Source organism: Amblyomma americanum, chromosome 1 (genome assembly GCF_052857255.1).
Source record: "Amblyomma americanum isolate KBUSLIRL-KWMA chromosome 1, ASM5285725v1, whole genome shotgun sequence".
Lineage (NCBI taxonomy): Eukaryota > Metazoa > Arthropoda > Arachnida > Ixodida > Ixodidae > Amblyomma > Amblyomma americanum.
Window position 1 is genome coordinate 17,981,141 of NC_135497.1, and position 12,144 is coordinate 17,993,284.

Here is a 12,144-nt window from a genome sequence, read left to right on the forward strand (position 1 = left end):
TCATTTGCCACACAGAGAATGTGTATAAGCCCTTTTAAGAGCAAATTACTCCAAGTGATTCCAGCTGGCTACCACTGCTGTGAAAACACAGCAGCCCAAGCAGAGTACTCAGGTCTAGGCAAGCAACAAAACCTGTGCTCCTGCTGAACAGCAGAACTCGGCAAAATCAGCCCTGAGCTCTTCTGCTGCCCCATCACTCTTAAATCCCCAAAAATGTGGCCTCACGCTAGAAGTTAACGAGAATAACTCACCTCGACATGGGTTCTCTCATGGTTGTTAGTGCGATGAGTAGTGGTGTCAGCTGGCCGAGATTTGGACACATGCGGTTCTTTCGTGCTACTGCTCGAGCTACTGCCCAATGAGCTGTTTTTGCTGAATCGGTCCTTGTAACCAGGAGACTTGCTCGACCCTGTGCGTGGCACATGTTGCTGGTCATGGCCCCTTGGTTGTTCTGCAAAGGAAGAAACATGCCATACTGATGTGAGAGGCTTTACACAAAAATGGCAAATTTTGAAATAGGGGAGAAGGTGCTTCGAACTGAGGTACAGTTATAATCACAATTATGCCATCATTAGCTCCAAATGAAGAGAAAATGGAGGAGCTAAGGCATATTACAGTATGTGTGCAGCAATACTCATGCTACACAGAAGACAAGTAAAGACAGGACAGCACAGTGGACCGAGAATTCTCTCTTCTTCAGCAATCCCTTTGCCTCCAGTACAGCATGAGTGTCATTACAAATGTGCCAAATAGTTTGGGCTCATTTAACATTAAAAATAAAAAGGCTACATGGCTTAGCCTGTCAAGATGTGATCATCTGCTTTTTGCTCACTGCTGCCAACACTGATATTAATGGGGAAAGAAGTGCCAAAGCATATCTTGGTCAGTCTTGATTTGAAGGCACTCCCTGCATTATGCAGATTAAGATATCACTGCAGCCCTCTTTAGAGCTGAGGATAGGCACAGAAGCACAGTAGCGTTAACTGTTGCTACTTTTTGATCTTTTTACTTTTTACAATGCTTTAGAAAATAATCGCATTGTGTTATCCTTATTTGTGGACTTGACTAAAGCATTTGACACGATAGACCATGCGCTACTACTCGAAAAATTAAGCTCACTTGGTTCTCGCGGTCATTTTAACAAGTTTTTTGTCAATTATTTTACAGATAGGTTGCAGTGTGTGATGCTTGATAATACATGCGGAGATTTAAAAAATGTTAAATTCGGTGTACCTCAAGGAAGTACACTTGGCCCACTGCTTTTTAACGTATATGTATGTGATTTGGGTTTATTACAGCTGAAGTCAAACATTTTTCAATACGCTGACGGTACGACGCTAGCACTTGAAGCTACTGATCATCGTACAGGCGTGGAATAATTTCAAACAGATATAAGTGGAGTGTTTGACTGGTTCTCGCAAAATTTCATTTTTTTAAACGTCAACAAAACAAACTGATATGCTTTAAAAACCCCCATAAAATTATTTTAAACCAACCACTGTATCTTCACGCATCCCATTGTTACCAGTGTAATTGTAAAGCTATGCAAATGGAGAGAACAGTTCTCCATCTGAGCATCCACTTTGACCGACACCTCACATGGAGCGACCACATCGTCTGCCTCTCTAGAAAGATAAGGGCCACTGCGGCTATGATGTATCACCTTCGTGGCAAATCTCCACTTCACCTTAGACGATTTATCTATACAGCATTAGTAGAACCTGTTTTAAAGTACGGCATTACTGTATATGGTAACTGCTCCGAATACAAGAAAGAAGCATTAAATGTTATCCTAAAAAGAATAGTGAGCACTATATCTTACGCCACCAGACTACACTCTGTTGACATGAAAGGGAAATACGATGAGTTAGGCATTCTTCAGATTCGTGAACTCTTCCACTTTGTTGGGTTAACGCGGTATTATTATTCAAATGAATATAAGACTCCCGTAAAAAAAGATGTCACCTTGAGAAAAACGGAACGTTTTGTTAAGCCACGGGTTTATACAAACTATGGTAAAAAGATGCGCAATTATTATGTACCAGCTGTATTTAATAAAATTCCCGATTTATTATTGCTAATAACAAGCTTAGGATGGTGAAGGGCATAAGAAATTGGTGTGCAAATGTATTGCCCTGTGTATAGCTTGAGTTGTTTCATATGTGCTATTTTGTGTTCAGACTTTTTTCTCTGTGTTAGCATGACTGTTTAGAAAAGAAATGTATTCATACAGTGTTTCTTCTCCACCTGCTGCCTGATCAGCCAACAATCAAAATGTGCTTAGGCAGATCAGAATGTATGAATATGTACGCATACAGGCGAATAAATTTTGATCTGATTTTTTATTTGATTGGATTTGATCTCACAACAGAATTTATGCTGCATTCAACTTTTTATGAGTCCTCCTAAAAAAAAAAAAAGACATGTATACAGCTATTGTACAAGACCCTGAAAAATTGCAAGCATACTTGTCCAGAGAGGCCACTTTTAAAGGACCGCGATTTATTCATACCTACAGTCCTTTATCACACAAGAATGCAATGTGTAAAAAAATATTATAAAATTCAAAAAAGAAAAGGGCAAGGTGGACAAAAATCTCACTAATGTAACTGGTGGTGACTAACATGTTTGCTATGACTGCCCAATAAAATCAATTTATTGCTACCCTGTGGAGGAAGTATTGGCAGATGTCCCTCAGTGAGGTTTAGCTCACTGATGCCACAGGAGACAGCTGCACAGAAACTCTGACTTAAGAGTCACTAGAATGCGCTTACATTAATAGGCTCTTGCATTTTGATGCAGCAGTGGGGTTGAAGAGGCAACTGAGTCGCAGTCTCCCGCAGATATTTTCATTCAGAAAAGTTAATACATTCAATTTAATTAAGAATGCAAACAACGCATTAGACTCCAAGAAATATCAAATGTCATGAGGGTGAGTGCAAAAGTTGTGTGCAAATGAAGAAATTCCAAAGCAACTACATACTAGCGATTTTCATGAAATCGACCCCACGCTGCGGCGCCGCCGCAAATTAGTCTAAGAAGGAAAGGCAGGGCACGGGAGCATTTGTTTTCTCGTTTGAGAATGCTTCATCAGCGAATTCAGGCGTTGTCATAGTTTTCCTCTAAAATTATTGACGACTTTCTCGACAGACGGCACACAGTCTGGCCGCATTGCAATCTCGTCCACAGAAAACTTTCCCAATGGATTCCCGCTGTGTGCTGCTGGTGCTCCATAGCAAGCACTTTCAGATTTCGTACCTGGAGCACCATAGCAAAAAGTGAGCTCGGCAGCACAGCTGTGTGCCTTCTTGTACGCTGAGCTTGAAAAGACGGGAGTTACCATTCCACTGCTTAACCACTGCTAGCAGCTCGAAGAAAAGGCAGCTTTGGGTGCAGAAACTGCAAAATGGCAAGCCAGCCACAGTGTCGATGGTTGTGTGCTCGCAGCATTTTCAGGGACACTTTTCTCTAGCATATCAAGACTCGGTACCATTACAGCTTCCTATGGTTTTAAATGAACAACTAGGGTGATAATCGTGGTGGGCCGTTATAACTGCTGCTGCAGTGCAACCGTACTGCTCGCAGAATTGTGCCTCATCATAATCAGCACTATATTTTTCCTCTGCATTTTTTTACTTTCGCAATGGTGTCCATCCTAAACACTCCTGTTTCACGGTTTGCAAAAAAAAAAAAAAACAGAGGCAGGAGTACCGAGAGACAGGTGCATGTGAGAAAGTAGAAGCCTGCAAGCAAGAAAAAAAAAATAAAAGCAAAGAGTAAGGTAGGGGGGCAGGTTTACATGCTAGACCTGATCGGTAAATTACATTCCAGCCGTTTCACGCCTGCGAATGGAATTATTGGCAAGAGAAAGCAGTAACAGGAGCCTGTGTTTACTACCCGCACCACTGCACCTCTGAGAGTGTGCCCAGACTTGACGGTATCGAGTCCATGCTGCAACGTACAGACGTGAGCAGGCTTGCTTAGGGGCACTCGAGCGGTCCTCTCAGAGGAAACCAAGCGAAATGTTACAGCTGATACTGTATTTCATGGCAAGTGCTTTCACTGAAACGAAGCTGCATAGAAATAAAATCAAGTAACCAGCTCATTACCCTTAAAGGTGCACTAAAGAGGATTCTGAGCTCTTTTTACCGTGGGAACTAGATCTGCACACTCTAAGCATTCTTAGAAACTTTGAATTATTGTCCTGTGCGGTCGATTTCCCTATTAAATCGAATTAAATGTCCCAACTGTTCATCCAGTACAGTGACTGCCAGCATGAGGAAGTCGGGTAAATTGCGTGCAATTCAAAAATTTTTTGTTACTGGAGCCAATTTACAAACGAACTAACGGCCTTTTTTTTTTTACAGATGGAGCTGCATGTAGCCTGCCAGGAATGGGCATCGGCACGGGGAGTGTACTACCGACAGCTTGGGAGAAACTACATTAGTCTTCGCATATAGGCCAACCACCTAATTTTGAATGGTCGCTTTTGTAAAAACGGTAGACTTATACACAACACTATATGGTATATTGCACCTTGTGGCTAATTCCTTAGTTCATGCTATTGAATTCCTTTTCTCTTACGCTGAGCACCTTTCTGTCCAAGCTTTGGCAAGACACGGACGTCAAACTCTCGACACTGCACAGTTAGTTCTAGTTGTGAAGAGAGTTCCAGGGATAGCGCTCGACCTCATCACTGTGGCTCCACTTAGCTACGGGCTACAATTTTTCATTTGCAGTGTGAACTGCCATCACTGCGTCGCAATAGTCTGCTGGGCCACCCTTGGTGACAACATAAGTGCTGTGATTTCATCGCGCTCGCACACAACGAAAATTGGAAACAGTTCGTGTTATAAGCTGGTGCGGTTTATTTGGATACAAAATGCATTATGTTCAATGGGAGCTGAGTCGCGGCTTTGACTTTACTACTCTCAAGATGAAACTACTGTTTTAAGGGGAGATGCTGGTCTTGAAAATGAAAATTCTTATTTATAAGTTGCTTTGTATATGTATTTCTTATTCCTGTCCTCAAAAATATAACTAGTTTCAGTATATCTCAATTAGTTCCCACATTATGAAAAAATTACATAAGAAAAATTAGTTAATTTCTTACGGGTCATTAAGACTTTCCCTCAAAATTTCTTGGTTGGTCGCAGCTGAAATAGAGCTGTAGCCAAAGACAAATCATCAGGAGCTATGCTATTTATATTGTTGAGGTACATCATATAAAATAATGTTCACTGAAGTCCAAGCACCATAATTATCAAATATAATTAGGTAACATTATGGTTCACAAAATTTGATATGTTCGACCCTGCCATAAAAAAAAAATAGCATAGCTCCATAGTTTAGCACCTTCTGAATTCAAAGGTATATTAACTGACAATGTACCATAAAAACATAACTTCCGTAAGACGAGTCATAATGGCAAAAAACGCGAAGCTGTGAAAATCGCATTTAAAGTGCACACGTGAGCCATTCGGAGGTAGTTCTAGAGACCTCAGAAAATGGCGGAATGAGGATGTTCCACTAAGATTTCACAATATTGAGTAATACCAGGATGTAAAGGAGACTGCCAGCTTTTGAACAAAACCAAGATGCCAGCCATCAGGGAAGCAGTCTATTTTAAAGTAGTTAAAGGTTGAATTAGACCTTGAAACTTTGTAGGCAGGTACTTTAGAGTGTATAGAGCCCAAAATGCCATTTCTGCAAAATCGAAACTTTAGCATTTTTTTACCATTTCAAGACCTAAGTCTCCCCTTAAGCAGGTACATTTTAACAAGGTTTTACTGTACAAAGATGTTGCTTGCTCTACTAAAGTGATGGCCACAATAAATGCTTTTAGGCTTCAGCCTGTTGGATTGAAATCTAAGCACACGATGATCGAAAGCAAGACCATCGCAAACAGTTTTAGCTTTCAGCGTTGTGCTATCATTTCACAAAGTCTTGCTCATCTGCAACGATGCAGCAGTAAACCCGAGACATGCTTGCATTTTTCTGAGCTAACCGCCATATAGGAAATAAGCACTAGCAGTTTTGACATCACTGAAAACGTCTTGGGGGGGGGGGGGAGGCCATTGTGTGCGGTTCCGCTTGCACAGTAAACATTTGCAGACACAGGTTAACAATCTCCTGTTTGTTCTTGGTTTCGTGCTTTAATATAAAATGTCTACCTAAAAGTAGGCGCTCAATCATGCAATCAAGAAAAACTTAATGCGCCCAGGCTGATCATAGACAGAGTCCTCTTCAGGGTCCTCTTCACGGTTGCCATCTTAGCTCAACTGCAGCACCACCTATACTTTGTGAAATCACCAATACTGGTTGTTTCAGCGAACACTTTCAAAAATTCCTAAACACACGAACTTCAAGATATAAAATCTTTTCAGGAACATACTCTCAGCCACAGTGAACTTCAGTAACTAGAAAATTCATTGTCATTAGGTAGCTCATTAACAATAATTCATTAACTTTTTAATTGGCTGAGTCTGGTTAAGGGGTCCCTGAAAAGGTTGTTTGAGGTCTATAAAATGCTCGCATTATGTACAGTACAGGCCAACGAGCGTACATGCCGCGCACGCGACCTTAAAAGCGGGCCGATAATTTACAATACAATTTTTACCTCCCGCTTCCGTGCCCAGCGGCGACCTGCGGTGCTGGGTTTTCGCCCGAATCCGCGCTCGCTACGTCAGCAGCAGACTGCTAGCATTCATTCGCGCGCGTCGGCAGTCGGCAGAGGGGGCGAGTGTGAGGAACTGGCGGAGGAGCGCTGACATTTCAGCGTGCAAAGAGTGACGAGAGGAGAGGGAAAGGCGCAAAGACACGGAAATTCAAATTTTGACTCCAGATAACTCGGCTTCTACGAAGCGCATCTAAAAAATTCTTGCTGGAGGATATTTGTGAGGTGGTGTCCTTTAATATCCAAGGCACATTGCATCTTTTTTGAGACCCCCTTTCACATGCCCCTTTAAGGTTAGTGCCAATGGGTAATTCGAAGCCATGGACAAGAAGATGCTGAACTTAAAAATGCAAAAAACAAGGACGTAGAATAAGACACACAGCGCTCATGTTGTGTGTCTTATTCTACGTCATTGTTTTTTGCGCTTTTATGTTCAGCATGGAAAACCAACTCGCCCAAACTCCGCCTTTATTAACAAGATGTTATACCAGTTTCTGAAACAAAGAAAAAGTCGTCTAAACCTTTGCAGCGTGAGCAAATTCGACACTTCCTTCCACACAAAACCAAAACTGGACACACCAGGCAAGCAGGCAGCCCAGTTGAAACGCAACCACCGGTGACGTATTGCAATGGCTGCGGCGCAAAATTCGAACTGCCCGCTGCATTGCAGCGTGGCATGCACTTTCTTTTGCTTCGTCAAAATTGACCATATACATCCTGTATCGAACAACGTGAACACAGAGAAGCACAAGAGACAAGACACAGACAAGAGACGAGGAAACAAACACAGTGCTGTGTCCGTTTCCTCGTCTCTTGTGCTTGTCTGTGCTCGCGCTGTTCGACACAGGATGTTTGACCAACTAGCCTACCAAAACAATCTGACCATATACAGTTGGCGATGACTATCTTTTTCTTCGCAACTACAAAAAGAATGTGCGTGATGTGTTATAATAGCGCAAGCAGCTTGAAATGGACACTGCAGGCACTGCAACACGTCATCAGCAGACGTGGCATTTGCTTAGAGCTTCCTGCGCACCTCATGTGCAGAAAAAGAAGTGCCCGATTTCCTCCCACTGCAGAGTTTTACAGGGCTTTTTCTTAATTTCAAGAACTGATAAGGCGTAATCTTGTCCATGGCTTCAAACTCGCCACTAGCACCAACTACCAAAAAGTGCTAAATTAAAGATAATTAGTAGGCATGTGTGAAGAGTGGCTTTTTGGTTTGAACCGAATAGTTATTTTCTTCGTATAATTTTGGAGCGAATATTTCAAATACTTCTGGCACACAAAAAAGGTTGGAAGTCACGATAGACATTTTCAAATCATGTATTTTTAGAACACACAAGGCCATTACATGAAAAAAGAGAATTTATTGAAGCTTTAAAGCTATGCCAACTTTCTGTACAAATAGCCATTGGGAATTGGGCGACCGTCATGCAGTGCTGATGTATCTGTGGAGAGCGAGACCTTAAGTGGGGCCTCCAACTGCAGCTCTTAAGGGGAGACAGGGGTCTTTTTCTTTACTTTTGGACTAAATGCAATGAAAATGCAGTCTCAATGAGTTTTTTATCCTGATATCAGATATGCAACTTTTCTGATATGTCCATTAGTTTTCAAGATATTAGACATTTTTATTCCTTTCTTTGAAAAAACAATAGAAAAAAAAACATCAGAAAACTATTATTAACATGTGACTGGTAGTATACAGTACAAGGAATAATATGTAGGAAGTACAATTTATATGAAGTCAATATTAGTTATTTAACAACATGCCTAAGTTAAATGCAGGGAGGGCTGGTTGACAGGCAGTTTAGAGTCCACAAAAAAATTAGCGAGCAATAATAATAATAATAATTGGTTTTTGGGGAAAGGAAATGGCGCAGTATCTGTCTCATATATCGAGAAATTGGTTCCCAACATTGTATACTTCAATCATTTAGCAACAAGCTGCAATAAAAAATAGTCCTTTATCCACTCTAGATGCAAAGATATCCTCCTTGTAAACTCGCAAATAGTCAAAAATTTGCGTTTTGAGAAAACAAGGAAAACCAAAGGCTAGTTTCTGCTTTATAAAGCAGAATTACAGAGAAGATACTTACCCAGGGAAAGAATAAATTTTTAGATACGTAGAATATGGGCTGCAGATTTTTGCCATTTTCAAACAGTTCATTTTTTCAAGATTTTCGGGACCTCAAGAGCCCTGTCCCCCCTTAAGCACTGGCTTCATAACACCTTCCGGGCGTATGCACTGTGCACCCAGTGACCAGCGCCACCCCATGTCAGGTGTCTGAAAATGGCACCCAGCTCCGTGTGTCTCATGCTAGCTCCCCTTCGTGCTTGCGCCGCTGCACTTGTATAGCGAATTTCATGCAAAGAAGAGCGGCTACAGCAGCTGCAGTCAGCTCAGACTCGGCGTGATCCCCTTCTGTGGCGAGCCACTGCACATGCGCATATCGCCCTCAGGATGCCCCAAGGAACCAAGCGCCGGCCAGCTGTTTGCATGTTTGGCCCGCCGGGACCAATCAGCGCATGCACAGTGGTGGCCTGTGGAAGCGGATCATGCTATGCTAAATCTCTCTACTGATGCACGCCGGCTACGGTGCATGCGCATCGCGGGTGGCGTAGCCGTAGACACCTGGCAGGTACAGATCTGGGCGCCGCGCTTCCGCCTGCTCATGTCTGTTGCCGTGAGCTTGCACATGGCGCAGAGTCGGGGCACTGGTTGCACATACGCAGTGGTGCCATCCCAGAGCAGGTACGCTGAACCGAAACCGCACATAGCAAGAGTTCCAGGAACATTATTCACTCAAGACGAATACTTCCGAGATTTCGAATACCAAACATTCGGATCGAATTGAATATTGAACACTTCACTATTTACCCGAATATTCGAAATTATCGAATATTAGCACAGGCATAATTAGCAATTTTTGTTAATCAGCGACATAAATATAGCGGTTTTTATAGTAACTGATGTCTGCTGCAGCTGATATGTTCCTGAAAAGATTTTTTTTGTTTCGAACTCCTTATTTTTTTAATTTTTTGAAAGTGTTCCCTGAAACACACAATGTACTTATTGCTTTGTTGACAGATTGCCTGTACTCTGTTTGAAGCTTGATATTGCTCAAGTGCAGCTATGGCTTTTCTTTAAGACCCCACATAAGAAGCATGCACACCATGGCCAATTACAATAAAGAATGCACCCAGAAAACATAGAAAAACGTATAGAAAGATGTCAATGTGCCATCTTTTTGCATTTTTTGCTCACCAAAATTAACATGAGACAAGATGACAGTTGCTACCAATAAGATTAATGCAAGCAACAAGTCACTCCACTAAAAAGCAACATGCATACCACCATGCACATGGTTCTAATACTTTACCTCGCCATCTCCCACACACTCCCCCGGTGAGAGCAACTGCACATCATGCGATGAAAACATCACACCAGCCAGGCAGGTTCCTTCCACCCTCCTATATTTTGTTTTCCTCTCCTCTCGATTCAGCTAGACCACACCAAACATTCCGATTACACAGTGCCTAATTTATTTACATCTATTCACAATTGCGGTGACCCCACTCTGCCGTCAGGATGCGGCCTCTCGTCTCAGCATTCACCACCCGTCTGTCCCGTTCTTCTCGTTCCTCTCTCCTCTCTTCTCAGTCCTCCTTTCCAGCTTGCTCTCTCTCATCCTTGCTTCCCCGTTGTTCCCTTCGGTCGGCTCGTTGTAAAGGCATCTTGACTGGTTCCCGGAATCCAAAGGCCATTACGGAGGCGCCGCCTCTCCCAGGCCTTGGTCTTATCGGGTGGCAACCTTCTGCGGCGTACTTCGCAGGGGCCAGCATCTCGCCTCAGCCGTCAGCCGTCTCTCCAGCGCCAACTTGCTGCCACCTCGGTCAGTGCATACGGCTGGTTCCGTGGCACGTAGGACTGGCCCGCGCACACACACAGACATGATGCCCCCGTAACTGCTGTTGGGGGGGGGGTCTCTCGTCCATCGCCGCTGAGCGGCAAGCACGCACATACAAACACGACACGCCGGCCATTTCTTCTGGCTGCGTTCGGATGCGATAAGGCCGCGCGCCCGACAACACCCCTGAGATGCAGCGCAGTGCTATAGTCTTCAGCAGAGGGAGGAGACCGTTTGCCAATCAGCTGGTACAAACGATCCCCTCATCATTAGGCAGGAGAGGGGTCTAGCAAGTTCGCAGCTCGTGCCCTGCAGAATCCCCATGGTGGCATTTAAGACTGCAGTTTGTATGGTAACTATGAATTTACCCTCTTCTGTGCAACTGTCGTGAGCAAAGTTGAATGCACTGCGCTCCTGAAAGAGGAACGCAATGATGCCACGCATAGCAACAACGAGCATAACGTTTTAGCACGCTCTTCTGCTGCAGTCGTAAATCCTTTGCCGTGGCATGCTTTAAACCATCCAATAAAATCCCACGCCAGCTAGTGCTCAGCGTACCGCAGTGTAGCGGAGAGTCATGTTCAATCTGCAGCCGACACACTTAACCTAGGTGAGCAACCCAAGCACAGCACGAATCCATTGAGTGCTAACGCAGCCTTTGCCTTACTGCACTGCGTTCATGAGTAGTTGTAGGTTAATGAGCACACCACACTTTTCAGCAATGTTTCAATGCAACATTAGACAATCATGGATATGGAGCCAGCCGTGGCACTGCCGGCAGCGCTTTTTCTCTGTACAAGTGTCAAGCGGGCTAGGATTGCAGAACTAACAAGTGCAGGACATCCGCTTCAATCTCGCATGGACAATTAAAAGACCAAATAAAAGCAGAGGCTAAGAAGGATTTTCTGGTGCCACCACACCATAAGCTGCAAGGGCAATCTACTGAGCGCTGATCCTCGATCAACGGTGGCGCCTCTAGCATAGCCACCACTTTTGTCCCTAAAACAAACTTCGTTGGGAGTTTCATGGCTATTGAAGGACTCTGCTACAACCAAGACAAGAAAATTTTCTGAAAGACCTTTCTTTTATAGAAAAAACTTGTTTTCATAAGTGCACATCCTATCATTTATGTGTTTGCCAGGGGAAAAATAGAGGAAATTGAAAATATTTACCTGATGAGGAATTCTTGTACTTGCTCTCGTGAACGTACCTAATGTACCCTGTAAATAAATGAACACAAAAAAGGAGTTTTTAACTACTAGCAGCAGCATCATTATTTATGATCTACTACCCCCAATGGTCAATAAGCAAAAGTGTATTTAAACACAATCAGCCTCCATTAGAAAGAAACTATGCAAATCAGTTTTGCTTGGCAACAGCTTGCACCACAACAGCAAAAGACATAGGTTGAGGATGGAGGGATAAAAGGCAAGTGATGACTCTCAGGCTGCTGTTCTCGATTCCATATACTAAGCGCAGCCTTTATCAAAAATACACAGCTCAAGAGGTTGGCTCCTAGGCTGTGCTCTCCTGCCCCAGTGCGAGACCTAAGCATCA

General features: G+C 43.3%; 1 protein-coding gene across 2 annotated transcripts in view; it reads right to left on the bottom strand.

Annotated features, from left to right (window-relative positions):
• Positions 1–12,144, bottom strand: part of wcy (WW domain-containing adapter protein with coiled-coil wacky) — a 156,660-nt gene that overhangs the window by 97,878 nt on the left and 46,638 nt on the right. For both annotated transcript variants that reach the window (XM_077643649.1, XM_077643658.1), the window contains exons 4-5: positions 11,760–11,807; positions 252–451 (exon numbers count right to left, since the gene is read on the bottom strand). In XM_077643649.1, coding sequence (XP_077499775.1) covers positions 252–451; positions 11,760–11,807 — 248 coding nt within the window. The remainder of the gene's footprint in view (positions 1–251; positions 452–11,759; positions 11,808–12,144) is intronic.